General features: G+C 47.7%; 1 protein-coding gene across 8 annotated transcripts in view; it reads left to right on the top strand.

The window, feature by feature from the left end:
• The window catches only part of PRDM2 (PR/SET domain 2), a 348,925-nt gene that overhangs the window by 126,952 nt on the left and 198,228 nt on the right, over nt 1–23,745 (top strand). For all 8 annotated transcript variants that reach the window (XM_085608682.1, XM_085608684.1, XM_085608678.1 and 5 more), the window contains one exon: nt 19,643–19,746. In XM_085608682.1, the coding sequence (XP_085464808.1) occupies nt 19,643–19,746 (104 nt within the window). The remainder of the gene's footprint in view (nt 1–19,642; nt 19,747–23,745) is intronic.

Here is a 23,745-nt window from a genome sequence, read left to right as displayed (position 1 = left end):
GTCGACAATAACAAGGTCTGAAGACTTGGAGAGGGATCTGGATTTACAGGAGTATTAAGTGCAGTGGGAAGGTGAGAGAGAGTTCAGCACCGATGATTGATTTAAGTAAATTATATTTATGAAGAAAGGAGGTAGGCAACTTAAATAATTGCATGAGAGCTTCAAAAGATACAAATTGTGAATCCGAAAACAGTTGGTATATCCAGATTAAACCTTTTTGCCTCCATGTTTTCCAGTAGAAGGGTTTATTGCGAATTAATACGTTTTTATTATGCCAAATTGTTGCGTTCAAGAAGGATTGTTTGCAGACAGAAGAAGAATGAGAAGGTATCTCAAGTAACTTGAAAGTGTGCTTTATTATAGGAGTAGAGATGGATTGCGGTTTACGAGAAAAGGAGAGGTATTCAGAAAAAGAATAAGGAGAAAGAAAGAGACGCTCCACTGATGTCCAAAGGGGGCAATCATCTGTGGGATCAAGCAACTATAAAGAGGCTTGGCGTAGTAAAAAAGCTTTCTGATAAGCAAGGAAATCTGGAAAATTAACTCCACCTTCAGCTTTCGGACGGGTTAATTTTTTCAGGGACATTCTAGGTTTTTTGTTGCTCCATAAAAATGAAGATAAAATGGAATTAATTTTTTTAAGGAATTTAGACGGAACTGGGACCGGGATATTGGAAATAGTATATAAAACTATGGGTGATAGCATCATCTTTATGGTATCCAAGCGACCCCACCAAGACCAATAAAGAGGATGCCATTTAGAGGTTAAATCAGAGAGCTTCTGAATACACTTATTCATACAAAGAGTTACAGTTCCTGGGATTGCAGAAGTGAAATGTAAACCTAAATATTTAATATTATTCGGACTTCATTTAAATTGGGAGATCTGAACTAAAAGTGTATTTCGTTAGAGGCAGTATTTCGCATTTATCATTGTTCAATTTATAACCAGAAATAGAAGAATAAGCTGTCACTTCCTCCAAGAAGGCAGGAATTGAGTCTGTAGGATTGGACACAAAAAGCATAATATCATTGGCATAAGACGCCAATTTAATGTGAGCATGTGTTGAATGAAATCCACAAATATTTGGATTTTGGCGTAATTTGGATAAAAACGGCTCGAGGGCTAAATTAAAAAGATAAGGAGACAAAGGGCAGCCTTGCCGTACTCCTCTACCTAAGTCAAAAAAAGAGGAAGTCAAGCCGTTAGCACAAATTGCTGCACGAGGATTAGAATAAAGGAGAGACAATAAATCTATAAAATTAGAGCCAAAACCAAACCATTTTAAAGTGTAAAATAAATATTTCCATTCAACCCTGTCAAAGGCCTTTTCAGCATCAAGCGCTATTGCCGCTAAAGAGTGGTCAAGATGAGATGATTTGGATAGAATGTCAAACAAGCCTTTACAATGCAATGGTCTCGGCATTGGTAAAGTTGGAGCTATTGGCATTGCTCATGACATTATTTTTGTTTGTTTTTGTTGTTAAAACATTTAAAGAAACGGCATTGTTATTTACAATGTCAATAGCTTAATCACTCTCAAATGCGAGACCTATTGCATTTGCACCCACACACAGAGCCACTGAGTGCTGACCGGACAGAAGCAGTGAACGGGCAGGAGCGGTGACTGTGCAGGAGCGGTGACTGTGCAGGAGCGGTGACTGTGCAGGAGCGGTGACGGTGCAGGAGCGGTGACGGTGCAGGAGCGGTGACGGTGCAGGAGCGGTGACGGGACAGGAGCAGTGACGGGACAGGAGCAGTGACGGGACAGGAGCAGTGACGGGACAGGAGAAGTGACGGGACAGGAGAAGTGACGGGACAGGAGAAGTGACGGGACAGGAGAGGTGACGGGACAGGAGTGGTGACGAGGCAGGAGAACTGATGTGGCAGGAGCGGTGTTTAGGCATGAGCAGGAGAGGTGACCGGGCAGGAGCGGTAAACGGACAGGAGCAGTGAATGGACAGGAGCAGTGAATGGACAGGAGCAGTGAATGGACAGGAGCAGTTAACGGGGCAGGAGCAGTTAACGGGGCAGGAGCAGTTAACGGGGCAGGAGCAGTTAACGGGGCAGGAGCAGTTAACGGGGCAGGAGCAGTTAACGGGGCAGGAGCAGTTAACGGGGCAGGAGCAGTTAACGGGGCAGGAGCAGTTAACGGGGCAGGAGCAGTTAACGGGGCAGGAGCAGTTAACGGGGCAGGAGCAGTGACGGGACAGGAGCAGTGACGGGACAGGAGCAGTGACGGGACAGGAGCAGTGACGGGACAGGAGCAGTGACGGGACAGGAGCAGTGACGGGACAGGAGCAGTGACGGGACAGGAGCAGTGACGGGACAGGAGCAGTGACGGGACAGGAGCAGTGACGGGACAGGAGCAGTGACGGGACAGGAGAAGTGACGGGACAGGAGAGGTGACGGGACAGGAGCGGTGACGAGGCAGGAGAACTGATGTGGCAGGAGCGGTGTTTAGGCATGAGCAGGAGAGGTGACCGGGCAGGAGCGGTAAACGGACAGGAGCGGTAAACGGACAGGAGCAGTGAATGGACAGGAGCAGTTAACGGGGCAGGAGCAGTTAACGGGGCAGGAGCAGTTAACGGGGCAGGAGCAGTTAACGGGGCAGGAGCAGTTAACGGGGCAGGAGCAGTTAACGGGGCAGGAGCAGTTAACGGGGCAGGAGCAGTTAACGGGGCAGGAGCAGTTAACGGGGCAGGAGCAGTTAACGGGGCAGGAGCAGTTAACGGGGCAGGAGCAGTTAACGGGGCAGGAGCAGTTAACGGGGCAGGAGCAGTTAACGGGGCAGGAGCAGTTAACGGGGCAGGAGCAGTGACGGGGCAGGAGCAGTGACGGGACAGGAGCAGTGACGGGACAGGAGCAGTGACGGGACAGGAGCAGTGACGGGACAGGAGCAGTGACGGGACAGGAGCAGTGACGGGACAGGAGCAGTGACGGGACAGGAGCAGTGACGGGACAGGAGCAGTGACGGGACAGGAGCAGTGACGGGACAGGAGCAGTGACGGGACAGGAGAAGTGACGGGACAGGAGTGGTGACGAGGCAGGAGAACTGATGGGGCAGGAGCGGTGTTTAGGCATGAGCAGGAGAGGTGACCGGGCAGGAGCGGTAAACGGACAGGAGCGGTAAACGGACAGGAGCGGTAAACGGACAGGAGCGGTGAATGGACAGGAGCAGTTAACGGGGCAGGAGCAGTTAACGGGGCAGGAGCAGTTAACGGGGCAGGAGCAGTTAACGGGGCAGGAGCAGTTAACGGGGCAGGAGCAGTTAACGGGGCAGGAGCAGTTAACGGGGCAGGAGCAGTGACGGGGCAGGAGCAGTGACGGGGCAGGAGCAGTGACGGGGCAGGAGCAGTGACGGGGCAGGAGCAGTGACGGGGCAGGAGCAGTTAACGGGGCAGGAGCAGTTAACGGGGCAGGAGCAGTTAACGGGGCAGGAGCAGTTAACGGGGCAGGAGCAGTTAACGGGGCAGGAGCAGTTAACGGGGCAGGAGCAGTTAACGGGGCAGGAGAAGTGACGGGGCAGGAGAAGTGACGGGGCAGGAGAAGTGACGGGGCAGGAGAAGTGACGGGGCAGGAGAAGTGACGGGGCAGGAGTGGTGTTCGGGCATGAGCAGGAGTGCTGATCGGACAGGAGCAGTGAACGGGCAGGAGCGGTGAAAGGGCAGCAGAAAACGCTTGAGGCACCCAAGGAAGTGTAGGTTTAAAGCTTCAATGTCTGTGACTAGAGTAGGTGCACCTTCTTTCTTCCAAAGAACCAACCCTGAACATAAACATGGGTAGAATTGTCTGATGGGAGGGATGCAGTTAATTTAGAGTACCTGGGACAGGTCCCACAGAGTCACTTTGATCATAAGAGAACTGCACAATCCACACACCCCAAACGGAGGGGCTCGGGGTCAGAGGGCGATGTTTAGAACCAAAATAGGCTCTGGATGGAAAGTGCAGAGCCTGTGGTGGGTGGAAAGGCCCTGCATGGGGCACTGCTCGGCAATAACATTGACTGGGAGCAACTGTTGGGTGGAGGGAGCAGTATCTGTGCGGGAGATCATATGTCCTACTTGATCACGGAGGGGACTTCGTGGGTAAATATCTGAGGTGGCAGGGGCACATAATGGCAGTGGAATGACTGGATGGGACAAAATCATACCTACGGTGGTGACAATTTCTGGAGGGTGCAATCTCTGGAAGGTACAATAATCAAGGGGTGTCATAAGACCCCTTCCCCCTCCCCGGGTGCCTACAGGGGGGGGGTCATTCTCCCTGGCGGTGTGTGGGGGGGGGGTTGTCTGGAGTTTACACCCTGCTATACTCTAGTGGTGCTGGGGGGGGGCGCAATGCATGAGACTATATGTTGAGTGAGGGGGGTGGGTGCTAACTCTGGCGCTCTGTCACCCCTCCCCCGAGCTCCCACAGTGCCCCGCGCGCGACCCCAGCTCACCCCGGCTGTCTCCCATCCCGGGGGGGCGGGGTCGATCGCTGTTGCCGGGTGCCCCCCTCCCCGGTGTGAGCCGCTCCTTGTGGGCTGCCGCCGGGTCGTCCGCACTCCTTTCCCGGCCCTATCTCGCCGGGCCCCGCAGATGCCACTGCGTTCCCTGCCAGAAACGTACAATTTGACGAAGGAAACGTCCCCCAAACCTCCTGCAACGCTAAGCACCTTAAACCTAGAGGCGGTGACGACGCCCTACCTCTCATTCCCCATCACAACCTTGGTTATACACACACTACAGTTTCAGGGTTTGAATAACCTCCAGTGCGCATGCGTGGAAAAACCAAAACAAGGAAGGCTGTGGGCGTGTGGCACCTCCGGGGACAGAAACAGCAGGGGCTGTGGGTGAAGCGTGGAGACGGGCATACGGTCACTATGGCAACCAGCTTTTATTACAATAACGAAGATGTGGGGAGGAGAAGGAGAGGATTGGGAGGGACTTCTCGTGTGGTGGCAGTAATCGAATTGGGAGGTCGTGCTGCGAGTGATCTTCAATAACAAATTAGGAGGATTGCAGACACTTTACACATTACTTCTTAAATCCGCTACACACTTGCATACTTGGGTTCCTTAACATTATTAGTAAAAACAAAATTAATTCGTTGGACCCTCAATGTCAAACAGACATGACCTTCCTTCGAAGCATTTTGATCAACAAATCATAACAGGAACGAACAACACGGGAGCCAGCAGGGTGAGAGGACGCCATTAACGCCGCCGCCTTTCTCCGTGGCGAAGCAGAAATGCCTCGGAGAAAGGCAGCGGCGTTTTCGGATTCGGGGGCGTGTTTTTCTTTTCTCTCCTCTAGCCATTGGCTGGAGGAGATAATCAGAAAAGTTGAAAAAAACACGCCCCCGAATCCGAAAAGGACGGGGCTTGTTCGGAGTGACAAAGCTCTTCTCCAATGGCTGGCCAGCATTCAAGAGGCCAGCCAATGGAGAAGAGGGGAGGGTGCAAGCCCCTCTTCTCCAAAACATTAATTCTCCGACTTCCGGTTCTGCCTTCGGCAGACCGGATGGTCCTCGACCTAAAAAGAGCCGGGTATTATCTGTAATAACTCGTCCCTTAACAAAACCAGATTGTTCTTTCCCTAACAATTTCGGTAAGTAGGGATCTAGACGTATGGCTAAGGCCTTAGAAATTTTTTTATAATCGATATTCACAAGGGAGATGGGCCTGTAATTTTTGCAGTATTTAGGGTCTTTACAATCTTTGGGAATGAGACAGATGTGGGCCTCTGAGAAAGAGCCAGAGGAATTATGAGAAGAGATAAAAAAACTTATAAGTAAATGCAACTTTGGTAGTAAAAGCTTGGAAAAATGGGCATAGAACTCAACCGTAAAACCATCTGGGCCAGGAGCTTTGTCTTTTTTAAGTTTTTGTAGGGCATTAAATAATTCATGCTGCGTAAGAGTAGATTCTAATTGAGAAAGGTCCGGAGAGGACTGCTGAGGTGTTTGTAACGTCGAAAAAAATTGCGTTAAAGAGTAATCCGAAGGTTGAGTTTCAGAGGAATATAGGGATTTATAAAAAAGAGAAAATTGCTCCAGAATCTCGGTATCTTTGAACTTTAAAACTGATTGTTCGGCAAAAACCGAATCAATGTGTATTTTGTTTTGGCGAGCCTTTAAATAACTTGCCAACATTTTCCCTGCCTTATTCCTACCCCCGTAAAATTTTGCACTAGATTTTAACAAATAAAGTGAAGCATCTTCTGTAGATTTTTTTATTAAATTCCAATTTGGCTTTGAGAAGTGTTTTTAAGCTGACTTCTGAGTGAGAAGTATAGTATGAGTGTTCAAGTGCTTTGATATCCTGAAGAAGGTCTGACGTAATCTTACGTGCTGCTTTCCTTTTCTTCGCCACAAAATTTATAATAAAGTCCCTTGCCGAGGCTTTAAATGCATCCCAAATAATTAGAAATGATAAAGATTCTGTCTGATTGTTTTCAAAGTATTCAGTAATAAAGGAATTAAATGACGATGAGAAGATGGGTTCCAAAAGGAGAGAATTATTAAAACGCCATCTTCTCGGAGCATTACTTCTAGGCAATAAATCAAAGCCAATAGAGATGGGAGCGTGGTCTGACAACAGAATAGGGCCAATGTCTGCAAATGTAAGGGATTGTGAGATATTGTGGGAAACGAAGACCTAGTCAATTCTGGACTGGGTATGGTGTGACGAAGAATAAAAGGAATATTCCTGGTGGCTGGGTTACAAAGACGCCAAGCGTCAAGTAATTTGTGATGAGAGATAGTGCGAGTGAATGATTTGTGCATCTTGTTGGGGACAAAAGGCACTGTTGATTTCCTGTCGACAAAAGGATCTAACACTTGATTACAATCCCCAGCCATAATAAAATTCTCCTCAAGGCAGCTGGATATGTATTTATCTATAGCAGGCCAAAACGAAGAGTCCCCGGCTGTAGGTGCATATACGTTAAGCAGGGATAATGGAACATCCTTTAGCAATAATTTAACAAAAGCCATCTCCCATCGGCATCTGCTTCTTGTGACAATAGCATGACTGGGAGAGATCTGTGAAACAGTATTACAACACCATTACGTTTGCCGTCCCCGGGAGAAAAACCCACCCAACCTCTCTTTAATTTCATAGACTCCGTTTCAGTGAGATGCGTTTCTTGTAAGAAAACAATGTCCGCATTTAACTTAGCCAGATGTGTTAAAACTCTCTGCCTCTTAATAGGAGAATTTAAACCCCTAATGTTCCATGAATGCAACTTAAGTGACATAGTACACTAAATCACATATCAAATAGCAAGTAAAAACACCAGTTCGATTCCATAAAGTACAAAGCATAGTAATAAAAAAGTCTAAGCTTGGTAAACTAGTATCAAAATCTGTGTAGGAACAATGTGAAATTTTAAGAAAGAAATGAGGAAGTAGGAAGGAGAAAAATAATATAGAATAGTGCAGATTATTGAGGATACATGAAAGTAGCCATTGAAACAAGAAAAAAGGAATTAGAGAGAAGAAAGATTGTGAGTAAGTTAGATAATAGAAGAAAAAGACGAAAGAAAATATAACTGAATAGGAAACAAAGAACATAACGAAGGACAAAAAGACAAAAAGCATACCTACAGGTAGGAAGACTCCAGGAAAATACGTGGGGAGGGATGGAACCACATGGAAGAGGCGACACAGCAAGGATCAGCTGGACGAGGGGGTATCCGAAAGGAACCACGATACAGGAGTACAAAAATCTGTGTGGGCAATGAAGAAAAAGGAGTTAGCGAAAGTGTTGGGGATATGAAAAAATAATTAAAATGAGTAATAAGGTAATAGAAAACAGAAACATCGGCAATAAACAAGTAAACAATGCGAAGTGAATCATCATTACACAAACTGTCAGATCAGAGGGTAACAAATGAAAGATAAAAATAAAAAAGTAAATATAGTATCAATGAGTGATATTAGAACAAAAAAGAGGTCAAACAATAAACCCATGAGGGTCCAGAAGCTGTGTAACTACAAGCAACACAAAGAGTTAAGTATTATCCGACGAAGAAGGCCGTTGAGTGTCCATAGCAGTTGGGTTGCATGAATTAATAAAACTTTGTAGCTTTACTGGGTCTTCGTAAGAAATTGTTCTATTGTTATACGTAACCTTAAACAAGCAAGGATGAAAAAGGCCAAAGCGGGCCCCCAGTGAACGGAGAGCTGGCCTCATGTTGAAAAAGGCTTTGCGCCTATTTGCAGTCGATTGGGCGTAGTCCTGTGCCAAATACAAGGTTGAACCAGACCAAGTAATACGTTGGGCTGATTTGACCGCAGAAAGCACCATCAGCAGGTCTGAATATTCCAAAAAGTATATAATTACTCCCCTTGGTCTCAGAGAAGATGACAAATTTGCGGAGGGACGACCCAGCCTATGTGCTCTTTGGATGTTAAGAGTAGTACCTTCAGGTAAATGAAGCACCTTGGGAAGAAAGAAGGCGAGGGGGTCTTACCCTTCAATTCCCTCCTTCAAGCCGTAAATGCGTAGATTATTTCTCCTGCTGCGATTTTCAAGATCCTCGATATGTTTCTGAAGTGACGATACCTGAGATTGAAGTTGGGAGATGCTCGCACGAGTGTCGCCAAAGGTAGAAATACTTTGTTCAACAGCAGTGACTCTGGTTTCAAGTTGACACCAATTATCCGTAAGGGTTTGTAGCTTAGAGTTAGTTGGAGAAGGAGGTTTGTGCTTTAGGCGCTTGGTGACAGTCTTTCCTGGTGGAGCAGGTACAGTATCCATGTCAGCCTCCGGGGAGTTTGGTGTAGATTGCTGAGAATCTTTCAATCTGGCGTATGCAGTAAAAATTCTAGAGTTTTTGATAAAGACGTTCTTATGCTGCGAGGCTATGCGCGAGGTACTTTTCAATCTGCCCATAAATATATTCGCACAACCATCAAACAGCAATAAGAATAAAAAATTATTCTTGCCCCTCAACAATGAAGATAAGTTGGACGAGGGACCTGCACAAAGAGTGGTAAGGTTAACACATCCAGTAAGCCCCAAGCAATAAAAACAGAGTTCACGAAAATAGTCACAGGCATGAGGAGCGGGCGTAATATAACTAAAAACTTGAAAAATAATGCAGCTTTTGGATGGAAAAAAACTCGAAGCTCAAGAAGTGGTAATGCCCTGAGGTGAAAGCGCCATTAGGAAGCCTACAGGTACCTAAAATGGCCGCCGAAAAATTCTAGTCATGGAAATGCTGAGGGAACAACCAAATAATCCAACCAAAAAAAAAAGACCCTCACAGCCATATGATGCTTTCAGAGGGATTTTGCCTTAAAAGATAGTGAAAAGCTGAAAAAAAACCTGATAAAAAGTCAGTGGCAGCCTAGGGGCATCAGCGCGGCATTTGCAGAGCTTTTACCGGTATCCGGGATTCCAATATGGCGGCTGCTACCTCATGATAGAGTCCTGGAAACAACTTGCCATAAAAAACGCGTGTATAGCGCGTTTAAGTAAGCGCTGACGATTCCAGAGAGGTCCACACCATTTCCGACGTCCGATACTGGCAGCTGACGCGGTAATCCTCGGATCCCCCGGAGCACCTCACCCAGGCGCCGCCATCCACCGCGGGCGCCAAGCCACGCCCCCTTAGTGAGCATTTATAAGTTAATCCAGTTAAATCAATTTTTGCACTTACCAAAAAATTGAATTTCATTTATCTGAGTGGGAGTGTAATGTGAATTTGTCCATGACACACTATGATACCTTTCTAGATTCTACCTTAATGGAATTACTTGAGTTTTGCATTAAAAAGACAAAAGACAAGAGGCAGGCAGATATTGGACACACGCTTAATTTTCAAAGTACATAGAACATCAGTTCACTTCACATATCCACATGTTATGACCCCAGGTAAAACTCATTAGTAGAAGCAATGCCATCATCTGCTAGCATAGATTAAAGCTCCATAGGACGTCAGCCAAGGACCACCTCCTTGTCATTTAATGTGGGAACAAGAAGACGAGAGACCGAGATAGGCCATAGGACTAGTAAGTTATCATACCCCAAAATGGTTTGTGCTACTGTGATGTGCGGTTCGTGAAGCTGAATAAAATAAGGCAGTCACTTGCATCTGAATGAATGCATGCAGGAGCAGGTGATTTTATAGACGAACCTTCGAGCTCTATCACAGCCTTATGTAGTGAGCACTGGGTACCTTCCAGTTTGAAGGCATGATATGAAGGTGCTGGTCACTGCAGTATACCTAAGAAGGAGGTAACCATATATTATTTTGGTAGTAGGCAGTTGAAAATCAGCAAGTGTGTTATGATTTATTGTAATATGCAGTCACCTCTAACTCCTTTTCTGTAGTAGGGGATCTCTGTGTATAGTCATAATCTATGAATAGTCCCGCCCATGTGCGGGCACCCCGGAGCAATCAAAATATCTCTTAAGCTGTCCTGCATTTGCAAACCTGCAAAGACACTTAAGAGACAGACAAAATAATACAGCCTAATAACAATATGGCTGCACTGGCCAGCACTTCCTCTGAAGTGAACACAAAAAGCCAAAATAAAGTTTAAATGTCATTTTTATTCACATCTGACATGTTCCTTTATTATATCACACTCCCTTCACCAAAATCCCTTTAAACAATTGAGAGGAAGGGGTGGACAGACAAGCCCTATAGGCTGTCATTATGTGTCTGCTAAAGGCATACCGGGCCTTTAAGGAACTCTCCAGAGACCCCCGGTATCCCAGGATGCACAGCCAAAGCAAGTTACTTTCAGTTCTTTTTTCCGGCTCCTGCTAGCAGGACCCAGGAGCATTGAGCTCTACCCTTTTGGGTGGTTTTTGTGACTAAAATTGGTTTTTTCTTGATAAAAGTTTGTTCATTCGACGTTTAGAGCCTTTCTCTACTGCATTGGTGCAGTTTGACCCACTCTTTTCAGCAGCATGGCTTTATTTGATAAATGCCCTGAGTGTGGGAGGAAAATGGCCAAGACGGACCCACATGATGTCTGTATTCTCTGCTTATCATCTTCACATGTCCCTGCTACATGTGACATCTGCAAGACCTTTTCCAAGAGGACCCTGAGAGACAGAGAGAAGATTCGCCTTCAGGGACAGGAGAAGCAGAGGACAGATGGGACTTCTGGGCATGGAGGATCTCATTCCCCTTCCTCTGCCCATGCTTCAGCCACTGGAGGGACCTCCGGGCAGAAAAAGGAGCAGAAACGACACCTACCGGCTGATAGATCGCGTTCGACGTCGAAGGCGACGACGTCGACGGCGAGAGGTAAAGCACCGGTGTGTTCGCCGTCGATCCAGGACTCGGGATCGCGGCGTTCTCGACGTTCGACGTCGAGAGAGGGGCCGGCGAGACCTAGGACTAGGTCACCGTCGAGGATTTCACAGTCTACGTCGACACACCATCGACGTCGTACCGAGCCCCACAGACAGCGCAGCTCGCCGCCGAGGCGAACCCGCTCGTCTCCTTCGCCGTCGGCTCATGGATCGACGCCGACGACATCGACGCCGAGACACCGGCGAATGCCGTCGAGGCGGAGGAGATTGCCGTCGAGGCGGAGGAGATTGCCGTCGAGGCGAAGGAGATTGCCGTCGAGGCGAAGGAGATTGCCGTCGAGGCGGAGGAGATTGCCGTCGAGGCGGAGGAGATTGCCGTCGAGGCGGAGGAGATTGCCGTCGAGGCGGAGGAGATTGCCGTCGAGGCGGAGGAGATTGCCGTCGAGGCGGAGGAGATTGCCGTCGAGGCGGAGGAGATTGCCGTCGAGGCGAAGGAGATTGCCGTCGAGGCGAAGGAGATTGCCGTCGAGGCGAAGGAGATTGCCGTCGAGGCAAAGATCGCCGTCGAGGCGAAGGAGATCGCCGTCGACGTCGAGAGGCTCTCCGTCGACGCGCCGTTCGACGTCGAGGGGCACCCGTTCGACGTCGAGGGGACGCAGTTTGCGGTCAACGGCGAGGAGAAGCCGTACGAGGTCGACGCTCAGTTCGATGTCGAGGACATCTGGTAACACTTCTTCGGTGATTACGCTCTCCAGTCGTGGATCTAGGAGAGGAGGACGCTCCCCCTCGTTTACTTCAACACGGGATAGACCCGCCAAGAATAGAAGGGTGGACGGAAGTCCGGACAGAGTTAGTCCGGGTTCTCCTGCAAGGAGTGATGGAGCACCGCAGCCGCTGCCTCAGAAGCCTCCTACGCCTCCTCCTCCTCCTCCTCCTAAGCGACCTACGCCGCCTCCGGTGCCACAGCTCCCGCCGTCTCCTCGGCTACCGGTGGTTCCTAAGACCCCACGCAGACTGAGATCACGCTCTCGATCTCGCCGGAGGTCACGGAGCAGACACAGATCGTCCACTCACACAAGGCATGGACGACTGAGGTATAGATCTCGTTCCAGAGGCTCGAGGTATACGGACTCTTCTGGCAATGGACGGCTTTCCCCCACGTTGTCGGAAACACCGCCTACTAGAATCTCGCCGGTGGATGATATTGCCACTTTCCAGGATGTACTGATGAGGGGGGCGGCAAAATTGGGAATCTCAGTGGCAGTGCCAGATCCCACTACCTCTGTGATATTTGAGACATTGCACAAGGCTCACCTATCACGCCCCCTCCTTCCTTTGGTTCCAGGTTTGGAGGATCCAGCCATGGAGGTCTTCTTGACACCAGCCGTGGTGAAGTCTGCTCCCTCACGGTTGCAGAAAAAGTACAGTGCCCCTGATTCGGACCCGGCGTTCCTCAGGGTGGACCCTCCCCCGGACTCTGACATTGTGTTTGCGGCTAGGAAACGACACTCTACGACGCCCTCTTCAACGGCTCCTCCGGATAAGGAGAGTCGCAAGATAGACTCCTTGGGGAGGAGGATGTGCTCTACGTCGGCCACGACTATGAAGGCTGCTAGCGCCTCCGCTCTGCTGGGTCGCTATGACCGATCGCTTTGGGACTCCCTGCAACAGTTTGCTGCCTCCCTACCTAGGGATAAACGGGAAGACTTCCAGGAGGTGTTGAATGAGGGCATGATGGTCTCCAACCAGATCATCAGTGCAGCGGGGGATGTATCGTTGCTGGCGGCCCATGGGTACTGTCATGGAGTACACATGAGGAGACATTCCTGGCTGAGACTTACCTCTCTAAAGCCTGAAGCGCAGCAAAAGATTGCTAACTTGCCTTTCTCTGACACGACGTTGTTCGGGTCTCATGCGGATGACGAAATGGCCCGCATGAAGGCCGAAGCAGAAAACCTGAAGGCCGTAGGGTTGGAGAAACCCAAGGAACAGAAGAGACCATTCCGTTCCTATGGCAGGCGCTATTCTAAACAACGCGGACAAGGGCGTCAGTCTGGTCAACAACAGCAGCACCAGCAACAACAACAGTTCCCGAGGCAGTCCTTTCAAAAGCGCCAGAGGGGCAGAGGGCAACATCAATCCTCGTCGGGGACCAAAGGCCCGGCCGGGTCGAAGCCCTGAAAGGTCACTTCTCCCTCATCCGTTACCCGCTCCGGTGGGGGGGGGGGGGAAGTATTCAATACTACCTGGCAGAGTGGAGGACAATTACTCAGGACAAGTGGGTGCTGAATATTGTTTGCAATGGGTACAGTCTTCGTTTCACCAGCCCGCCTCCACAAATTCCACCAGTGCGCTCTCCCTACATGGTGCGAGAGCTCCAGTGGGAGGCGGACATTCTGTTAAAGAAGAAGGCGATAGAGACTGTTCCTTTGAGGCAAAAAGGAAAAGGTCTGTACTCAAGGTTCTTTCTCATCAGAAAAAAGGACAAGAACGAGTTCAGGCCTATTCTAGATCTGCGTCAAGCACACAAGTGGATCCGCAGAGAAAAGTTCCGTATGTTGTCCCTGCATCAGATTTACCCTCAGTTGCATCGAGGAGACTGGCTGTGCGCCATAGATCTGCAGGACGCTTACTTTCATGTGCCGATCGCACAAAAGCATCGCAAGTTCCTGAGGTTTCTGGTAGGCAACAACCATTACCAGTATACAGTACTCCCGTTTGGTCTGAAGTCTGCGCCAAGGACGTTCTCCAAGTGCATGGCAGTGGTGGCGGCACACTTGCGGAAGAACAAAGTTTTTGTGTATCCCTACCTGGACGATTGGCTGATCAAAGCTTCCACGTACCGGGAAGCCCAGTGTCATTTCAACAGGACAGCTGCCTTGCTTCATCGCATGGGACTGCACATCAACATGTCGAAGTCAGTGCCGATCCCTGTGCAGTGTCTCCAGTACTTGGTGGCCTCAGTCAATACTTTGAACGCAAGCGTGTCCCCTTCGGAGGAGAGACTCTTATCTATCCGTTGGAAGGCCCTGCACCTCCTCTCAGCCCACTCTCCTACAGGGAGGACGGTGTCCTCTTTACTGGGGTCGATGGCTTCATGCATCTTTCTCACCCCCAATGCACGTCTGCATATGAGGCCTCTGCTGGAATGTCTGGAGGATCAATGGGACCAGAGGCGGGGGCGTTGGGAGGACAAGATTCATCTGTCCCACCACGCTCTACATTCTCGGAAATGGTGGTGCTCCTCAGAGAATGTCTGCAAGGGGACTCCCTTTCACAAGGATATTCCGGTCCAGACCATAGTGACCGATGCGTCTCTCCAGGGCTGGGGAGCGCATTCGGGCCCTCTTCAGATTCAGGGGATATGGTCACAGACGGAGATGACTTACCACATCAACTTTTTGGAACTCAGAGCAGTACACTTGGCCCTGAAGTCGTTCCATCCTTCCTTCAAGACGAACTCCCTGCTAGTTCAGACGGACAATACTACTACCATGTATTACCTCAACAAGCAGGGGGGCTCCCGTTCACGCACGCTGTCTCGGGAGGCACAGACGATCTGGAATTGGCTGGTGGCCAGGAACCTGACGATCACGGCAACCCATCTGCCGGGAGTGCAGAATGCCCAAGCCGATGCGCTCAGCAGGCTCGTTCAAGAAAATCACGAGTGGGTGCTAAACGACGACGTGCTAAGAGACGTCTTCACGGAGTGGGGCACTCCGGATATCGATCTGTTCGCTACGGCAGAAAACAGCAAATGCCGCGACTTCGGGTCCAGGTACTACCAGCCAGGGACGCTGGGGAATGCCCTATGGATCAGCTGGTCGAACAGCTTTCTCTATGCCTTTCCACCCATTCCCCTGATTCTGGCGGTGCTGATCAAGCTGTCGCAATCCAGAGCCAGAATGATCCTGATTGCTCCGGAATGGCCGAGACAATGGTGGTTCACTGACCTTCTTCACCGGTCTGTTCTACCACACCGGCGCCTGCCGTGTCGGCCGGACCTTCTCACGAAATTCGGGGGACAGATGGTTCACCCCAATCTCTCGTCCTTGAGTGTGGCAGCATGGCTCCTGAGCTAGTACAGTATGGACACTTGAACCTACCTCAGGACTGTATGGAGATCTTGAAAGAGGCGAAGAGACAGTCTACGAGGACTTCTTACGCCTATAAGTGGAAGAGATTCTGCTTATGGTGCACGGCGAAGGACATTGACCCTACATCCTGTAAAGAAGATGTTATTCTGCCTTATCTGCTGCAGTTAGCTCAATCTGGGCTTAATTTTCAGTCTATTAAAGTTCATCTCGCAGCTTTGACTGCGTATAGAAAGGGCCCTTCCCAAACCTCATTTTTTCGAATCCCTGTGATTAAAGATTTTTTGGAGGGTTTGCGTAAGGTGTTTCCCCCTGTTAGACGACCTTCTCCACCATGGGAATTGAACGTGGTGTTGTCCAGATTAATGAGGGAGCCTTTTGAGCCTATTCATAAGGCTTATTTGCAGCATTTGTCCTGGAAGGCTGCCTTCCTTGTGGCCATTACATCGGCCAGGAGGGTAAGTGAGATTCAGGCTCTGTGTTGTCAAGAGCCGTATACTGTATTCCATGCTTCTAAAGTAGTAATGCGTACTCATCCTAAATTTTTACCTAAAGTGATATCTGATTTCCATGTAAATCAAATGATAACTTTGCCTACATTTTTTCAGCATCCCTCCTCTCCGGCGGAGAGGTCTCTGCATTCACTAGATGTGCGTAGGGTGTTGAAATTCTATCTAGATAAGACAAAAGACATCCGCAGGTCGGATCAACTGTTTGTAAATTATGGTTCAGTAAGAACTGGTCTAGCTACCTCAAAACAGTCCATCTCCAGATGGATTGTGTCCTGTATTCAGCTTTGTTATCAGAAAGCTAATAAGACGTTAGGGGGTAAGCCTACAGCGCATTCGACTAGGGGCAAAGCAGCGACTACAGCTTTGCTTAGGAATGTTCCAATTGCTGACATTTGTAAGGCCGCCACCTGGAAGTCGGTCCATACGTTTACAAAGCATTACTGCCTGGATTCTGATGCTAGGGCAGATGCGCAGGTTGGACAGGCTTCGCTGAGGAATTTGTTTGCACAGTAATTTGTTGGTGTTTGGTTTTTACTCCACCGCTGTTTGTGGGTTGGGATGGGCTTGCCATTCTATTCATAGATTATGACTATACACAGAGATCCCCTTCTACAGAAGGAGTAGTTTCTTACCTGGAACTCCAGTTCTGTAGTAGGGGTATCTCTGTTATAGTCATAAGCGACCCTCCCTCCTCCCCGGTGGAGTAAACTGGCAGTATCAGGCCTGTTGTTATACACCTTCAACAAGAACTGAAAGTAACTTGCCTTGGCTGTGCATCCTGGGATACCAGGGGTCTCTGGAGAGTTCCTTAAAGGCACGGTATCCCTTTAGCAGACACATAATGACAGCTTATAGGGCTTGTCTGTCCACCCCTTCCTCTCTATTGTTTAAAGGGATTTTGGTGAAGGGAGTGTGATATAATAAAGGAACATGTCAGATGTGAATAAAATGACATTTAAACTTTATTTTGGCTTTTTGTGTTCACTTCAGAGGAAGTGCTGGCCAGTGCAGCCATATTGTTATTAGGCTGTATTATTTTGTCTGTCTCTTAAGTGTCTTTGCAGGTTTGCAAATGCAGGACAGCTTAAGAGATATTTTGATTGCTCCGGGGTCCCCGCACATGGGCGGGACTATTCATAGATTATGACTATAACAGAGATACACATAACACAAAGAAAGGAGGGTCAGAGGGAACAAATATTTAAAGACCTACTCATGGTTTACTTTCCCAGACATAACTATATGAAAAACCAGAGAGGTCTATAAGTCAGTTTGCCTGACCACAGTAACAGGTCTATACAGTATGTCACCGAGTGCATTAGTCACTGACCACTATAAAAAGCAAAAAGAAAACGCATGTGTGCAAGAAAGCAGAAGTGATTGCTGGTTCAAAAGAGCAACTGGTCAACATGATCCAAGTTAGGATAACCATCAAACCGACCAAGTGATCAATCCTATCATGTGGTCGTCCAGACTGCACATAGGCAGGCCCTTTGATCATCAGGACCGTACGCCTGGCAGTAAAGCTTTTAACACTGGATCAAATCCACAGCTGGTCTATTAACCACCAATTTCTTGCGGATGGTTCATGGTAATGAAAAACACAGTGCAACATAAACAAAAAGTGTAGTGATATTAAAATAAGGTGGTGTCTATACCAACTAATTTTAATAAAGAACAAGACACATCCTCTAATTAAAAAATTAGAACAGCGCAAGCGACAGTGTGAAACAAATAACTGTCGTAAATCGGGCCAACATGTTTCTGCCTATCGGGCTAACAATCCCTCGGCATTCATCAGGGCCACTGCTCTTAAATTGCTGCTACTGTCACGAAAATGTTGTGGAAATTAAATATATTATCCCTGAACGCAGTTCGTGTGATAATCAAAAATAAAGTGAATTTATTAAGAACAATACAACCTGTAGCCACAGTTGTATATTAATCCTCCTTATCTTGTTTGGTTCTGGAGGAAATCCAAACAGACAGGGGACTGGACCTCACCTCACCTGGACCATGCTCAGGTATCCGAGGCCCCGCACTCTCCGTCGGTGCCACCAAACTCTTCTGAGGCTTGGGGGAGGCTCATAGATTATGACTATACACAGATCCCCTACTACAGAAGGAGTAGTTTCTTACCTGGAACTCCAGTTCTGTAGTAGGGGTATCTCTGTTATAGTCATAAGCGACCCTCCCTCCTCCCCGGTGGAGTAAACTGGCAGTATCAGGCCTGTTATACACCTTCAAAAAGAACGGAAAGTAACTTGCTTTGGCTGTGCATCCTGGGATACCGGGGGTCTCTGGAGAGTTCCTTAAAGGCACGGTATCCCTTTAGCAGACACATAATGACAGCATATAGGGCTTGTCTGTCCACCCCTTCCTCTCTATTGTTTAAAGGGATTTTGGTGAAGGGAGTGTGATATAATAAAGGAACATGTCAGATGTGAATAAAAATGACATTTAAACTTTATTTTGGCTTTTTGTGTTCACTTCAGAGGAAGTGCTGGCCAGTGCAGCCATATTGTTATTAGGCTGTATTATTTTGTCTGTCTCTTAAGTGTCTTTGCAGGTTTACAAATGCAGGACAGCTTAAGAGATATTTTGATTGCTCCGGGGTCCCCGCACATGGGCGGGACTATTCATAGATTATGACTATAACAGAGATACCCCTACTACAGAACTGGAGTTACAGGTAAGAAACTACTCCTTCTGTGTGCCAGTTGCTGAAAATCTCCCACTGCTGCTATGTAATTGGCCCTTTACACCAGTTATCCTGCGTTATTTTGGTAATTTTGCATTACCGTTGTTCTATGAAATTATTGAAATTACGATATTGTGCACAGTTGCGTAGATGTTTGCCACTCGTGGAAACATTTTAGCGCAAAGGAACAGCGTGACCAACCAGAATGTGACAACCAGAATTCGCAGTTTGTGGTGCTTGAGGTTTTTGAGCAATATTTGTTTCATCCTGAAATTAGGCTTCCCGCCCAAAACGAACTACAGTACGCATTTGTGCCAAGATTTAGCACCTAAAGCCTGTTTGGCATTGGCAATCATGTTTCCATTTTCCGTAATTTCCCTGAAACATCACCTAAATAAGCAAGTGCAAATGACGCAAATTTTGTGCACCGCTGCAGCAGTACAAGGGGGAAGTCTGTAAAATAAAAGCACGTGTCACCACTAAGGTTTCTGCTCTCAAGACAATGAACAGTTATAATCTGAATTGTATTTAGTTTGCTGTGGAAGGACTCTTTCTTGAAATTGTCAATAAAATTGGGTGTGTTGTATAAGAGTTTAGCATTAACTTCATGGCGAGTAAAAAGGAGGCAGTTCTAATTGAGCTCCCCCTTTTTTTTTAATGCATTTTTCGAAGGTTTTTATATAGCGCAAACTCGACCCAAAGGCATTGGAGCGCTTTACATGAGAATCAGTTTCACTTCTAAACCGCACGGGCTTGTTCGCATGTCACTGTCTCCTTCAACCCTCCTCAATACATGATTTACACCGGCCTTTCCTCCTTAATAAAGTCCAATACTCGTGTATAATCGTTTCCTCTTGATTCAATTATGAAAATAGTTGGTTTCATTTCAACTCGTTGTATCGGTTATTTCTATATGTTAAATCTCTGTAAAAATAGTTTTAGCATCCTTTTGCTGTAAGATACAAGCTTTGTAACAATTATCATTTAAAAAAATCGTGTGTCCTGTTTTTTAGGCTCTATATGCGAAATTAAAGAAAACTTACTTTTATAATAGTGTGATTTGTTTTTCAGGTGTTTGGACCACAAAGCGAATATTAAAGGGGCGAAAGTTTGGACCATTTGTTGGAGAGAAGAAAAAAAGATCTCAAGTAAAGAGCAATGTATACATGTGGGAGGTGAGACCTTTTTTTCGTTATTAGGTGAATCTGAAAAGCATTTTCACTTTCATATTTGTTTGGCTTTCACCTGTTGTGCTGCATGGATCAGTTGCAGTTTTACATTCTGCTACACTCTCCCGCGGTTTTTCCAGAATATTTTAACTTATTTTCTCAAAGTATTTGTTTTCACCTTCAGTTCTGATAAGAATGACTTTGATCACGTTATTTGAAGCCAACAATGCAGCTAGACAGATTCCAACTTAAATTATTTTTTTCGGACATCGGATCTGGATGTTTTATACGGTGGAGTGTGAATACTATACATCTGTACACTTCAGAAATGAACCAGTAATATCGACTGTACCAACTGACAATTCTATCCTACAAGAAAACAAGGAAATATTTTAGGTCTGGCCTAGTGGCAGGTTCATTTGTCGAACCAGACTCCTGTTTTAAAAATAAAAAAACATATATACATAAAGGTACTTCAAGCTATCTTTAATCATTGGCTTGTGCAACTATCGTTCACATTAGCATCCAGCATGGGTCAGTTGGTCAGCCCACTTCAGCCCCTGGATGCTTTCACTGTGAGTGACAGCATTTTGCCTCTACACATGTGGGCATCCTTTCAAGAAATAGTTCACATCAGTGTTGGATGGTGTGGAATTCAAGATCACTTCAGCTCTCTTACTACAGGTTTTTATTACTATAAATAATATGCATCATGCTGAAATAGAGGTGCTTTGGATGAGTGTCAGTTGTGAAGCGCACACAAACTTACTAGTAATCGCGTCAAGAATTTTCAATTCTATTAAGGACACAGAGACAAGGATTAGGATTCTCTTTCTTTAATTTTAGAAAATACAGCAGACAATGAAACATTATTAAACTGAAAACTACACTTCCCATGACGCCCCCCCCCCCCCCCCCTCTCTAACAATCACTGGGGTCATGTAAACATATATATGTGAATGCCACCATAGTTCCTCCTCTTTCTGATGGATACATCTGCCTCTGGATACCTTGCCTTTTGAATTACCCCTTGCGCAGCATTCCACAAACTTTTTTCATAGCTCTCCCACGTTGACAAGGACGTCACAATGGTACAGCTCCGCTCGCGACTCAACGTGACGTCATCTGAGCCATGAGAAGACCGCACTGTCGACGCGTAACATTTTTTCTAGGACTCTCCATTTCTTTGTGGGTTACACTGTTACAGTCTGTCTGTAATTGTAGCAGTGCAACGGCTGCTCAGAAAAAGTCAGGGTTCAAACCTTGTAGGCAATATGGGGGACATATGTCCATCACGGATCCCACGATGATTGCCTTTGGTGCCCGTCGTCTGACCAAGAAGCCGAGGGATGCTCTTCGTGTCGCGGTTTGAACCCAAAGGCCCTCAAGGAGAGGAAAGAGAAACTGTTCATGGCTCGGGCGAAGAAGCAGAAGAGGGGTCGGAAGAGGATAAAGTCGTGGTTGAGGTCGCCGACTCCACACACCTCGAAGTCGTCGAGGAAACTTAAGAAGGAGCGGCATAATAGTTCCAAGCGTCGCTCTTCTAAAGACAAGTCGCCGTAGTCAGGGTCCCCAGCCCTACGGCGTCACAGGAAGAATGACATCTCCTCAGGTGACTCCGGTGCATTCTCTGACTCCGAGGGGCGTTCTGGCACCCAGGGAGACGACTCCTTTTCCTCTGGTCAGTCCGTCCCCGGCGTCTCAGACGCCGCAGCCAGAACCAGCCTTGCGACCTCGGGCAGTTCCAGATCAGGCGCATCTGGACCCACCTTTTTCGGCTCCAGGTGCGGATCTGCATTTTTTTTAATGCAATGTATGGCATGTTTACCAGGAGGGTTAACAAATCTGGTGCACCTGGTGACACTGTGGGACTGCTTTACTTCCACATAGGTATACCCCATCATTATGCCCAGGCACCCTTTATGCCTTTCATGCCAATGACTCTGACTTGGCCTTTTCCGACGCCGAGATTCATGTCATCGATCCGGTTCCAGGAGGGAAAGATGGACTATTCTCTTTTGCTTTCGGGCTCCAGTCCGGTGCCATCTCGACTTTGTGCGGCGCTTCCAGCCATCCCTGAAGGGCCTCCACTGACGCTGGCTCCAAAGATGCCGATACCGAAGATACGATCAAGAAGGGAGGAGGAATTCCAGGAGCAACAGGAACAAGCGGAGAAGGGGATACTGATTCCCATGCATGATTTTGAAGGGCTTAAGGAAGCTAGTGGCTGGATACATCACCAGAGTGGGAACTCTCTTCTCCCACAGCGCTTCCTTCTCAGGAGGTTTCTTCCGACCATTCTGTTACAAGGAAGGCTGCTGACCTTCTGGATTTACAGTTGCTGACTGCATAGGTCTAATCAAACATTCTGATGGAGGTTCTTCACTCCCCTTCATCAGTCATAGAACCTTTGCTTCCGTTCAATGAAGCTTTGACGGAAACCATCATAGAAGTTTGGCAAAAGCCTGTGTCTGCCTCACCTGTATCCATAACAGTGGCAAGGTGGTACAAAGTTGAGCCTGGGGTCCAGCGTTTTTATCAACACACCCTTCACCCGAGATGGCTTTGAAGTCGACTAATGCTGCATGCCTGTTGGGACGCTACATCCATCGTTGATGGACTCCGCTAAGGATGTGATTACTAAACTGCCAGAGGATGTCCAGGGCCACTTGTTGGACACTCAAGCTCAAGTCAGGTTATTAAGTCTGAACTTGACACGGCTGATTCTATTGCTAGGGTGATGGGCTCATCGCTGGCAACTAGGAGGCACGCCTGGTTGAGAGGATCGGGTGTCTCTCCAGATGTTCAGTCCGCACTGTTGGATCTTCCCTTTGGCTCTAGACTCTTTGGGACCAAGCACTACAACGTTTTAAAGATAGTAGAGCTACCACTAGATCTTTAGGTTTGCAATCTCAGCCTTGAGGTTTTGGATATCGAAGATTTCGGGGCTTTGAGAAGGCTGCTCCTTTTCAGCCCCGACAGCAGCTGCAGCAACAACAGAACCCACTGTATAGAACATACAGAGGGAAGGGAAGAGGTCGTCTGCAAGGATCTGCTCGCTAACAAGTCTCCTCCTCCTCCTCCTCTCCTGTTCCCCCCCCGACTGGCGCCAGAGCATGTTGGACCCATGGGAGGTCGGGTGTCCCACTTTCTACAAAAGTGGAGTTCAGAGGACCATCTGTTGCTCCTGCAAATAGAGGTCCTATCCTTGCTACAGAAAGATGCGATCGAGGTTAATCCGGAGCAGGAAAGTGGTCAGAAATGCTACTCCCGGTATTTCATGATCCCCCCAAAAATGACGGGCTATTGAGACCGATCCTAGACCTCAGGATCTTGAATTTTTACCTCAAACCGGAGAAGTTAAAGATGTTGACCCGAGCTCAAGTTCTTCTGGCGCTGCAGTAGGAAGACTGGATAGTGTTGATCGATTTACAGGATGCGTATTTTCACATTCCCATCCTTGAGTCGCATCAGAAGAATCTCCCTTTTATGGTGGGAGTCTCAATACTACCAGTTTTTGGTCCTCCTGTTCGGTCTTACATCCACACCTTGGGTTTCCACAAAGGTGATGGCGGTGGTAGAAGCACAACTCAGAAGGTCGGGGATTCTTGTTTTCCCCTATCTGGACGACTGGCTGCTCAAGGCAAAGTCACCAGAGATGGTGCTTCATCATCTGCAACTAACACAGCTGCTGTTCGACTCTGGTTTCTCGATAAATGTACCCAAATCTCACCTGGTGCCCTCTCAGCGCAATCTGTTCATAGGGGCAGTACTGGACACTACTGTGAGTCATGTTTTCCAGCCTCCTCAGAGGATTCTAGATATCAAAGCTATGATTCCAATGTTTCAAGATGGAGCAGCTGTTCCAGTCCTGAAGGTTCTGTGCCTGCTCGGTCTGTTCACTTCCTGCATACTGTTGGTCAACCATGACTACTGACACATAAGGGCACTCCAGTGGTGCCTCCGCAGGCAGTGATTTCAACACAACGGGGATCTCAGGGAAGT

This window comes from Triturus cristatus, chromosome 1_2, assembly GCF_964204655.1.
Source record: "Triturus cristatus chromosome 1_2, aTriCri1.1, whole genome shotgun sequence".
Taxonomy (NCBI): domain Eukaryota; kingdom Metazoa; phylum Chordata; class Amphibia; order Caudata; family Salamandridae; genus Triturus; species Triturus cristatus.
Note: the sequence above shows the minus strand (reverse complement) of the source record. Positions and strands in the feature narration are given on the sequence as shown.